Below are 12,435 nucleotides of genomic sequence, written 5' to 3' on the forward strand. Positions count from 1 at the left end.
TGGAGTGGGATTAAACTTCAATCGCGTTTGACACCGTGTGAGTTAGTTGATTCCTCTTCTCTATTCTCTATGTACTCCCCTCGTGTGTGGTTTTGTATGTATATTTACTTTGATTCTATGTATATCTATAGATTATGGTGTTGTATAAAATCTATTTCTCAAATCTTTATCGGTGATTATCCTTGACTTTTGCTTTATGCTCGGGGTTTGGGTTGCTATAGACATATACTTCTCGAATCTCTATCTAGGATGATTATCTATTATATTCTGGACTCTAGAGATAGGTTTAGGTCGAATGTTCATAGTGGGTATCAATTCTTAATGTTATTGTGTTGTTGAGTTATGTGCGACATCCCCTCCGAGACACTACGATTGTTCTCTCAATTTTGCGTTAGACATAACCTTGTTGTGAGCGATATGTGATGATATTGACGATTGTTCTCTCAACTTTCTTGGATTCAAATAGGGAATTATCTCTATGTTCATATCTTTAAATTCTCGCATTTACTTTAAACCATTCTCTGTGGACACGATAAATCCCGGAATACTTCCAATCTCTTGCTTGTCGCTTTATCGCTTTAACAAAATGGCATTGTTGCGGGCGTTGTCGTGGATGAAGTGAGGTCGTTTGACAGGTGAAAAACGGGCATGATGGAAGTGAAAATCGACAATCCTTTTGGTGGAATTCATTTCCTTCACGATTTCTACATTCCGAAGGTTTTGAAGAAGGGGAAATCGATTTCCTTAAGCAAACACGTAAAATCAACTTGTGGAAAATCCTGAACAACAACCGGTCGAAGTCGAAAATGGTGAATCTAGTAGACGACCAACAAGGCAAATAGGTTTGCCTCACATGTTTCGAGATTGTGAAGTATTCCAGAACAATGAGATTAAGAATGATGGAAATCTCATTCACTTTGCACTTATGGCCGAATCTGAGCCCGTTAGCACAAAAAAGGCATTAAGCGATCCAAAGTGGCCGTGTGCGATTAATGAAGAGTTGGAATCGATCAAGCAGAATAATAATTGGGAGTTGGTCGATTTACCGGAACGAAAGAAGGAAATTGGTGTGAAATGGGTCTATAAGGTGAAGACAAATCCAAAAGTCGAAATTGTTAAGTATAAGGCTCGATTTATTGCGAAGGGATTTTTCGCGAAGAGAATATATAGACTTTGATGAGGTTTTTGCATTTGTTGTTAAGCTGGAAACCATTAGGCTAGTTATTGACATTGCGAATTGCAATAATTGGTCAATGTATCAAATGGATGTGAAATCCACAATTTTGAATGGTCCACTTGAAGAGGAAATCTATGTAGAACAACCCTCTGGTTTTGTCGTGACAGATCAAGAGGGAAGGGTCTACAAGTTGAAGAAGGCACTATACGGTTTGAAACAAGCTCAAAGAGCTTAAAACAAACTCATTAATGGACTCCTTGTCGACGTTGACTTCAAGAAGTGTGTTTCAAAGCATGGTGTCTATGTGAAGACGGATGTGAGCAAATATGTGATAATACTTTACTCATATATAGACGATTTGTTGATCACAGACAATATTGAGTTGAGCATTTCTAAGTTCAAGATTGAGTTTATGGAAGAGTTTGAAACGAGTGACCTTGGTATCATGACTTACCTTTTTGGCATAAAGTTCCACGAGTCAAAATTAGGACTACTTATGCATCAAAGAAAGTATGCACTTGAGATATTGAATAAGTGTGATATGGAGCATTGCAATGCTGCTAGTACACTGGCTGAGGCAAGGTTACAACTCTCCAAAATTGAGGATGGGTAGGATGTGGATCCAGTGTAATATAGGAGTTTGATAGGATCATTACATTATTTATGCAATATGCGGCCAGATTTGGCGTTTAGTGTCGGTATTGCGAGTAGATTCACGGAGAGACCAAATGTATCTCACTTGGCACCACTTAAAAGAATCCTACGCTACGTCAAAGATACTCTTGGTTGCGGAATTCTTTTTCCTGCAACTGACATGGGCAGGAAGTACGAATTGTTCGGTTACATGAATTACAATTGGCACGGAGATAAAGATGATCGAAAGTCTACGACTAGTTATGTCTTTATGTTTGAGGGAGCAGCAATCTCGCGGTGTTCTAAAAAGGAAAATGTGGTGAACTATTTTCTTCTGAGGCCGAATATATCACGACGTCGTTGTGTGTGTGTTAGGCTGTGTGACTTATGAATGTGTTGGAAGAGTTGGGCAACAAGGTAGAGGAAGTTGTCACACTCTTGGTTGATAATGTTTCAACTATTAGTCTTGCTAAGAATCTCATATCACATGTGAGAAGCAAACATATTGAGATGATGTTCAATTACTTGAGGGATATGGTGTCTGCAGGTCAGTTGCGATTAGGATATTGTCGAAGCGAAAAACAAGTTGCGAATTTGCGAAGGGGAAATCGATTGCCCCTATATGGAAAATCAATCTCTTAAGACTTGAAGTGTTTTATTTTTAGATTTTCTGGTGTGGAAATCGATTATCCAGTTTGGGGAAATCGATTTCCTGTGCGATATTTTGAAATTTAAATTGCTTTATGGGTCTGTTTGGTTCCAAGTTGTATTATTTTAGTATCCTATAAATACCCTCATGTAATATGATTTTGAAGTTAATGCCATTTTACACAATTTTCTTCATTTGCTCTCTCTCTCTAACTTAGTATCTCATATTTGTTCATCTTCTCAAATTCTCTATTTTCTCTATTGATTCACCTACAAATTTTGAGTTTGTTCCAATAATTTTCACACAAAAATGTAATTCTGGTAATATATATATATATATATATATATATATATATATATATATATATATATATATGAGGAGGGATCAAATTACACCCGAAGAGTTACACCACGAGTTACACTCGTTCAATAACTACATCTCGAATTAATATTTTTTAAATTCAACCGTTGGATTGAAACATAATATCATATAGATCTTACCTATAAAGTTTGAGCTTAATCTATAATGATTTACTATGTCATTGAATCACATCAAAATTAACGTTATATGAAAGCTCATTTTGACGTTAATCTTTGGATATCTTGATGATATAGTAAATCATTATAGATTAAGCTCAAAATTTATAGGTATGATCTATATGATATTATGTTTCAATCCAACGGTTGAATTTAAAAAATATTAATTCGAGATGTAGTTATTGAACGAGTGTAACTCGTGGTGTAACTCTTCGGGTGTAATTTGATCCCTCCTCTCTCTCTCTCTCTATATATATATATATATATATATATATATATATATATATATATATATATATATATATATATATATATATATATATATATATATATATATATATATATATATATATATATATATATATATATATATATATATATATATATATATATATAATCTTGAACGATCAATATAAAAAGAGATACTCTATTTAAAGTTAAAAGAGTCCATTAGTTTCCATTTAAAAAAAAAAAACATTATCGTGGAAATTGTCTTTATGAGGTAATTGTTCAAAAATAAACAAAAGATAGTATAAAATGAAACGAGTTAGCAGTATTAGGAATTAATAATTCCAAATTTATTTTTAAAAGTTTTGTGGAAAAATTAATAAAAATATTATAGAATTAACATTTATTTTGAATTTAATGGCAGTAATAAAGTATTTAAAATAAATCACAATAAAGTAATATTATTTAAAACGAATAATTTTCCATTTTATAAGTAAATGAGGACTTAAATTGAAAAATAATATATGAATTAATAGTGATATAAATATTTAATCTCTATTACACATCCCCAAATATAATACTAGTATTATTTTCTGGTTTATTTTCAATGTCGATGCAAAGATATTTTCTGTTGTACTCCATTAAATATTACAGTAACTTTTGTTACTTGTAAACTGAACCAATTCTAACCAACGGTTTGCTTTCTCCTCCGTCATGATACTGGCACAGTTATAAGTCACTTTCACCATCACATCATCACACTATTTATTATCACCAACCATTCTGACCATCAAGTACTCCAGTAATTATTTTGTTGCTTCAATCTACACACTAGCCTCCTCATTTCTTTCTACTCTTCAACAATACACACAACACAAACCTCTTCATTTCTATCTACTATCAAGAACAAGCCATGGCATCAAAGAAAAATAGAGCAAGGAGACAGAAAAGGAAAAACTACGACGATGCTGAAAATGCTTCCCAATCTGAGTCAACCAATCTCAACAACATGGTAAAGCTTTCTGGATAAACTCTTTGATGGATCCATGCCATGTTTAACCTTCTAGTTCTAGACTTTCAAACATGCATGGTGTTTGAAATGTGGTTAACCTTGCATGCAATAACAATACTTATCTAGCTAACATGATTTTTTTGGGGTCGTTCTCATGAATCTTTTCATTTTCACTGTAAAAGGGTTTTTTACTTTTCAATACTGTACAATAAACAATAAATGAAGTATACTAGTATATATTTTCACTATTGTTGGTATAAACCCTAACTTTCAACTTGTTGCTTTTATGTTTATGTTCTTCAGTCAGATTCTTGGGACTGCCCTACCTCTGCTAGAGAGAATTCAACTGAGAATTATAAAGAGGTTTCTAATCGCCACCGCAGAACCTTAAGATCTGCTTCAAAGCCTAGTCAAAATGGACTCACATCTTTGTTAAGAGGGGGGCATTCTTCTGCTCCTAATGTCATCCAACTAGTTGATGATCCGACCAAGACTATCGATTCTGTAAGAAATACTGTAACATATGTTATATCTTGTTTTTTTTAACTGTTAAATCACTATCTATTATGATATTTTGGTGCAGGAACATCAAGGATCAGAAAAAAATTCTGGTAAAAGAGAATCCCCTTCAAGAGACCTGGTAGCATTTGTTCCTCCTCCAACATTGAAACGAATTCCTCTTGAGCAGGAGACTTTGGAAGATGAAATGATAAATGATAACCAAACCCGTTCATATAGCTCCAAACTATCTGAAATGGTTGCTATGATGGGAAATGAAATTGATGATGATGAAGTTGAATCTGATTTACCGAGCCGGCCTGGGGACTTGGTTAATGGATATCATGTGAAGATGGAATTCAGGCCAATATTAAGAAGAATAATAGACAAACACGGAGATATTGCTCAGAAATGTGTGACTGGATCAGCAAAACACAGGTCAGAATTGTTGGAAATTATCTGCGGAATCATATTGGATTTCGAAAAGAAAGATGTTCGCAGTATTAAAGAAAGTTCCTTGAGAAACAAGATTGCTCTTGTAGATGGAATAAGAAATATGAAAGTTGAAGTTGAATGGCTGCACAAGAGGCTAAATGATGTGCTTGAGGCAAAGGAGCTTCTTATGAATTCTAGCAATCTGAAAGTGAAAGTAGCTAAGAACAGGAAGATTGTGAAACAGTCTGAGCTCGAGTTGGAAGAATGTGAAGCGCAGAAGAAGGAACTGACTGATAAGCTGAAAGCAATATGTGAGAAAGAGATTCTTTGCAAAGAGAATCTCGCCAGAGCAAAGAAAGAGTCTGCTACGGCATCACGAATTGTCGGGTTTGCCATAACTAAAGTCGGACGCTTTCTTAATTGCTCAATGGTTGATGCTTTGATTTAGCTTTGCAATTTCAGTTTCCTGTTTTCTTAGGTGTAATGGTTTTAGGATTGCTTTCTGTCTATTTTGGTTGCATGTGTAAGAATCCTTATGACATGCTTTCAACTTTAGGAATCCTTCGAGAAATGAAAGATCATCTCAAAAGTTTACTCATTCAGTCTACCATTTGATTATTTGCCAAGTTTGCTTATTGTTTCTTTGTTATAAATCACCAGTTCATTCCTCAAACGTAATGTATCGGAGTGTTACACTTACAAGGTCATAATCCAAAGGAGGCTTTTATAAATTGAACCATTGGAAGTAATGTTCATACAAGTGTTAAATACTCTTACCAAATGCATTATGATTATCTGAAAATATAATTACTTATTCTAATATTATGAGAATTATCATTCCAATAATATAAGTTTCTACTCTCAAACAAACTCCTAAATCATAAATAAAAGTCAGATAAATGAATGGAGATGTCATTGTTCGCATGTGGAAAAACCAAAATATTTGCCTCTAGCCATCCACTTTCATTTGGCTTTATAAGCACCTTTTACAAATACGTATTCAGCCTCAAAAGGCATGTTTAATAGTTTTAGCATCATTAATAGTTTTAGGAGGCTGCAATCCTTCGAGGGTTGATTTAGTAGTGGAGGCTTGAGTTTTGAGAGTGTGCTCTTCTCATGGTTTTGAGTTTAAAGTTTAAATCCGGCTTGGTGTTAACAATCCTTGTGCCGGACCAGTCCATAAAGAGATATGCTTTGACTTTAAACGGGAGCCCCACTAGTGGACGGTGAGATTGATTCCCTTAGGTCGGGCCAGTCCTTACAATGATCTCTCCCCCCTAAATTGATTAGTACTTTTACCTAAATAGAGCCTTGATTATAACCCGCCTCCTCCACAGATTTGTATTGACTAGTAATTTTACCTGTGCGAACACAAGACATATTAGGAAGAGATATTGTATTTTTATAAAAAAATAACAATTAATTAGTGGAATTGATATTTTGAAAAGAGTTGTATAAAAAAAAATAAAAAGATTTGAATAATTAAATGTAACTATAAATTTAATAAGAATTTAGGAGGAAAATTTATTAAGGATCAGGAGAGAAACTTATATTTTGTTTTAATATATTAAGGATTAGGACTTTCTAAGTGAAAACTTCTTTGGTGACTTTATTCGTATCTTTGTATTTACAATGTTTACGCCTACTACACCAACCCTTTTTAACTTCAAGTTTTCCGCATAACATTTTTTTGGAAATCTATTGGTTTCCCTGAATAACACCGACCCGCCCATCTGAGAGCATGTACTTCATGCATAGATTATAAGGTGGATAGAACGGTCTCTAAATGGTTAAAAACATGTTGCTCTATGATCATATTATACGACGAGGACACATCAATGACTAAATACATTACCTTGATCTCAAGCATTTTCTCCTACTCTAAAGGTAGACTCCAACATTATGTAACCCTTTACTTTTACCTAGGGTTGTTCATGGTTCAGTTATGTAAGAAAACTGAACCGAACCATTACATAAGGTCATCCGAATTGAACCGTTTCAATTTTTATAGAGCCGAATTAAATCAAAAGTTTCGGTTTGGTATAACGATTCTTAATTCCGAACCATACCAAACCATTTGAAGACAAACTTTTTAAAACTAAACCATTTGTTAAAGAACCAAACCGTTATATTTAGTTTTAAAAAAAAAAGACTTTTTTTTTTTGTTTTTCTCAAAAAATTGTTTTTTTATTTTCGAAAAAAATCAACTTTTTTATTTTCGAAAAAAAAACGACTTTTCAAATTTACGAAAAAAATGACTTTTTATTTTAGAAAAAAAAAACGAATTTTTGGGATAAATCAAGTTTTTTTCCCTCATTTTGTGAATGTCATATTTATTGGTTATTTAAACAACTGTTATTTTAAAAAAATCGATTTTACTGCATTTAAAAATGTTTTTACTGTATTATCAAAAAATACGATTTAGCTGTATTTTTGGAAAAACTCGATTTTATAGTAATTTAAAAAAAACTAATTTTTACTGTAATTTCAAAAAACTCGATTTTAATGTATTTAAAAAAGCAATTTTACTGTATTTAAAAAAGATTTTTACTATATTTTCAAAAAACACGATTTTACTGTATTTTTGAAAAAACTCGATTTTACAGTAATTTTTATAAAAAAAACTCAATTTTACTGTTATTTCAAAAAACTCAATTTTACTCATTTAAAAAAAAATATTTTTACAGCACTTTCATAAAAAACCCAATTTTACTGTATATTTGGAAAACTCGATTTGAATGCATCTTTTAAAAAACTCGATTTTACTGTATTTTTAGAAAAAACTCTATTTTACCTTATTTACAAAATACCGAATTTTATTATTTTTTCAAAAAAAACTCGATTTTACTATTTTTTTAAAAATAATCGAATTTGTTGTATTTTCAGCAAAACCCAATTTTACTGTATTTTTTAGAATACATGATTTTGCTATATTTTCAAAAAACTCGAATTTACTGTGTTTTTACAAAATGATTTTACAGTATTTTTCCAAAATTACAGTAAAATCGAGTTTTATGAAAATATTGTAAAATTGAGTTTTTGAAAATATAGTAAAATCGAGTTTTTCAAAATTACAGTAAAATCGAATTTTTCTAAAATTACTGTAAAATCGAGTTTTTTTCGAAAATACAGTAAAATCAAGTTTTTTGAAAATACAATAAAATTGAGTTTTTTGAAAATACATTAAAATCGAGGTTTGTGAAAATACAGTGAAATTGAGTTTTTTTGAAAATACAGTAAAATTGAATTTTTTTGAAAATACAGTAAAATTGAGTTTTTTTATTTTCAAAAAAATTGACTTTTATTTTTCGTAAAAACTGACTTTTTTATTTTTCGACAAAAAACATTTTTTTTATTTTAAAAAAATAACAATTTTTAATTTAAATTTTTTTATTTTTGAAAAAGCAATTCAATTTAGAAACTAATGTAACAAACGATTCGGTTCGGAGTTAATTATATATTTGTTAATTGCTTAACGGTTCGGTTCTTGAACCATTAATAAAATATAAGTTTGGTTCACTAACCATTACTAATGGTTTGGTTATTTTAACTTCAGTTCGGTTCAGTTCGGCAGTTCTTTTGAACAACCTTACTTTTACCGGTTCGCTTGAGAAACTGACCAACAATCTCTAAAAGGGTTTTAGGTCCTCCATATTTAGACGAAGCCTCTCAAATACGTCCTAGTAGAAGATGTCCACGGAGCTCCACTGGTCAATAAAGAATCTTTTGATCTCCTAATTGTCGCAATAAACAACGATAACCACGAAGTTGTCGTTGTGAGGGTGAATTCCGACAAAATCCTTCTTCGAAAAGGTGATCCTGATCTCTGGAGATTCTCATTTGTTTGCCTCAGATTCATAGGGGAGCTATCAACGGCCAGGACTTGGCAATTTTTTCTTTGCAGATAGGACTAGAGATCTTGCAATGGTGTTAAAAGTATGGTGAATAAATTGGTCCTCACCACCTTTAGTTGGCTCATTCCCTTTTTCGGGTCATGGGTTGTCTAACGAATCTCGACTTTGTGAGTTGGATTCTACCGATCCTCTAGCTGAGTTTCCTTTAATATACTTCTTTAGGTGTCATTCTTGAATGGGGCTCTCTATCTCCTATTTGAGATGGTAACAATCTTCCGCCGTATGTCTATGATCTTATGGAACTTGTACCAGCTGTGAGGATCAGGTCCCATGACTTCTATCTTGGGAGCCGTTAATTGGTGGATATTGGGCATGTGCAAGCCTTTTGCCGTATCTAATTTCGACAGGCATTGAAGGGAGTGAAACTTTCGTTGGACTTTCCATTCCACTTGAATGTCACACTGTCTCTCATGGGCGATGTGTATTGATTCCTTCATGAGTTGTCTGCATCAAAAGCGCACTCTTTTGCGTCATGGACCTTCTTCTCAGCATTATTCTCCTTGCCCTTGATGTAACATTTTTCTCGTATCACAACCTAAGCCAATGTCACCATTGGTCTTTGGGCGAGGGATTCATTGAAGTGAAATGCCTTGAACCTGTTTTGAAATGCTCCTACGAATATTTCTTGATTGGGATGAATCACCTTGAAGGTCAATTTGTTGAAACGGGCAAAATACCCCCTTAATAACTCTAATGGGCGTTGAGTAAGTTGAACATACTAGTGACTGTCAGCTTCCGGTGCCTGCTTACAGTGAATTGATCGATTAGTTTTTTTAGCAGATCTTGATAGTTGGTGACAGAGAGCCTTGAGAGGCCCAGATTCCATCTCAGGGTTGCGTCTCTAAAGGTTTCAGACAAGAGCTTGCACATTAAAAAGTCTGGTGCTCCGATGATGTCCATCAGAGTGTTGAGATAGGCCACAACCTCATATGGGTCGTTGCATCCATCAAACTTAGCCAACGAACGCCTCCCAATGTTTTGTTTGACAGAGGTTAGATATTAAATGCTTCCAATTCATCTACCATATTTGTCCCTTCATGGGGCTGCTGGATTTGTTGGACGTTTTGTTCCAAAGTTTGTTTCTGACAACGAAGGTCGTTTATAGTGGCACGCATCTCCTTTTTGACACTTACCTCGTTGTCAAAGTCTTCGTTGGCTGGAGTAATTGTCTTCTTGTTCACCATGATGTGGGATGAGCGCAAAAATAATACTTAGGTTGAATGCAGTGAGGGTGGCCCAGGTTTGTTTTACCGAGGGGCCACAATGGGCACAAATTATACTAGATAAAAGTACAGTATATGTGACAACCCATACTAGATAAGGGCTGATAGAGGTGAGAAACTACTGTATAATATAGCAACCACTATAAGTATTTCTTTTATTTTCATTTTTAAGCCTTTTCATCAGGGTTAGAACTGCCAACTGTGGTGAAAAGTGGCACCTAGTCATGAGTTCGAATCCTAGCACCTTATTTTTGTTTTTAATTTATTTTAAGCCACTTTTTACCATGGTTAGAAGTTTTAATCGTTGTAAGAAGTGGTGTATGGTCATGAATTTGAATCTTGCTATTGTTGTTGTTTTACTGCTACATTTTTTATATTTTATCAAAAGACATACAACACCGGTTGTTGATATAATTTTTGTTGTATATAGCGCATTATCATGAGTTCGAATCTTGTTGTTGTTGTTGTTCTACTGCTGCATTTTTTATATTTTATTAAAAGACATACAACGATAGTTATTTAATACAACCGTTGTTGTATGTAGCATGCCTATATATTGAGTTCCTTCACTGTTCTTAAACATATCTTGGTCGTCCATTTAGTGATTATTATGCGCAACACACTACTATTAGTGGTTCGCGTGAAAACTAGAACTTAGACAAAATCTAACTTAGACGAACTTCGTCTTCTACATCCAAACATCATCTTTCATTTACAAGAAGAAGAAGAAGAAGAAGAAGAAGAAGAAGAATCTTCTTATTCTTGTTGTTGTTGTTCTACTACTGCATTTTTTTTAAAATTTTATTAAAAGACATACAACAATGATTGTTTAATATAACCGTGGTTGTATGTAGCATGCTATTCAATTTACTACAACAGGCAATCGACCATGATTGTAAATATTCCACTTACAACTATACCCTACCTAATAACGGTTGTTCAACTATTATTATAGGTCTTTCGTGACCGTTGTTATATGTGTTTTTTATAGTAGTGATTTCAAAAAATTCTCCATCAACATGTTCAAATGATCATAATGACCATTAAACTTTGGAATTACTAGCTACGCAAAACCGTTACTGCTCCATTAAGTTGTCATTGTTAATGTTCACAGAAAACTGCTACTTTAGGTAGTCATGCCCCTTGCGGAGCTCTGATACCAAATGTTAAGTATCAGAGAGAAAAACAAAGTAACATGAAAGAAAAATTCTCTTCGGTTATTGAATGAAAACATATGTCTCTTTTAAGTAGCCTTACGTCACAACTACCACACTTAAACGTGGTATGAAACACTAACCTAACTCACCTACAAACTTAAACGTGGTATGAAACACTAACCTAACTCACCTACAAAGTGGAAATATCTTAATAGACTAAATCAACCTAATTGCAACAGTTTCTAATTGATAGGGTAACAAAACAACCACACTTCATAACAGTGGTGGAGCCAGGAATTTTAGGTAGCCTGGGCAAAAACTTTACACCATTGATTATTTATCTATTTTAATTTTTACACCCTATTTTTATTAATTTTGTCCCTAATTGTGCCCCTGGGTTTGTTTAAAAATTGATTATTAAATTGGGGAGAGTACAAAGAAAATAGGGGTTGAGCCCGGGCGCCTGCCCCGGCTAGCTGGGCCTTGGCTCCACCCCTGCTATGAAGTGTAAAAAGATTAATTACACTTAACTAATTTTCTCAATCACTGTGAAAATAGTTGTTTTTGTTTATAGTTGTGATCAGAAGAAGTATGTAATAAAACAATTAGTAGAACAAGGAATGAGTTTGAAGCGACATCTCAAAAGGTCAGATATGCCATATTTAAAAACCCATCACCCAATTGAGTTCTTTAAATGGATCCGCTCAATTTTTGTATATTGTTTTACACTTTTTAATTATTTGAATAATTCATTTACATTTTCTAAATATCCATACGACTTATCAAATACTTTAAAATAGATTTCACTAAACTCCGTAATATGAAAAATACTTGCATGAGAACAAACATAACAGTTGACTTTACAAACAACCGATCACAATTTTTTATTTATTAAAAAACAAAAATAATTTTCTCTCTCATACTCAATCACAACCACCCTATGAATTCAATTAAAAACAAAATTAAATTTTAA

The 12,435-nt window shown here is 33.2% G+C and overlaps 2 protein-coding genes across 2 annotated transcripts; both read left to right on the plus strand.

The window, feature by feature from the left end:
- Positions 1-1,847: 1,847 nt before the first annotated feature.
- Positions 1,848-2,452, plus strand: LOC131619756 (secreted RxLR effector protein 161-like). Its single transcript, XM_058890822.1, has 2 exons — positions 1,848-2,129; positions 2,228-2,452. Exons 1-2 carry the CDS (start codon positions 1,848-1,850, stop codon positions 2,450-2,452), a joined length of 507 nt encoding a protein of 168 aa, XP_058746805.1.
- Positions 2,453-4,075: 1,623 nt separating this feature from the next.
- On the plus strand, positions 4,076-5,805 carry LOC131617877 (uncharacterized). Its single transcript, XM_058889147.1, has 3 exons — positions 4,076-4,235; positions 4,539-4,739; positions 4,819-5,805. Exons 1-3 carry the CDS (start codon positions 4,137-4,139, stop codon positions 5,614-5,616), a joined length of 1,098 nt encoding a protein of 365 aa, XP_058745130.1. The 5' UTR covers positions 4,076-4,136; the 3' UTR covers positions 5,617-5,805.
- Positions 5,806-12,435: the final 6,630 nt, after the last annotated feature.

The sequence above is a fragment of the Vicia villosa genome, linkage group LG7, assembly GCF_029867415.1.
Source record: "Vicia villosa cultivar HV-30 ecotype Madison, WI linkage group LG7, Vvil1.0, whole genome shotgun sequence".
Classification (NCBI taxonomy): Eukaryota; Viridiplantae; Streptophyta; class Magnoliopsida; order Fabales; family Fabaceae; genus Vicia; species Vicia villosa.

Excerpts from the sequence above, each read along its gene's own strand:
- LOC131619756 (XM_058890822.1), top strand. The coding sequence starts at position 1,848 with ATGCGGCCAGATTTGGCGTTTAGTGTCGGTATTGCGAGTAGATTCACG. Across the intron at positions 2,130-2,227 it reads GTTCTAAAAAGGAAAATGTG|GTAGAGGAAGTTGTCACACT; the intron begins GTGAACTATTTT and ends TTGGGCAACAAG.
- LOC131617877 (XM_058889147.1), top strand. The coding sequence starts at position 4,137 with ATGGCATCAAAGAAAAATAGAGCAAGGAGACAGAAAAGGAAAAACTAC. Across the intron at positions 4,236-4,538 it reads CAACCAATCTCAACAACATG|TCAGATTCTTGGGACTGCCC; the intron begins GTAAAGCTTTCT and ends TATGTTCTTCAG. Across the intron at positions 4,740-4,818 it reads CGACCAAGACTATCGATTCT|GAACATCAAGGATCAGAAAA; the intron begins GTAAGAAATACT and ends ATTTTGGTGCAG.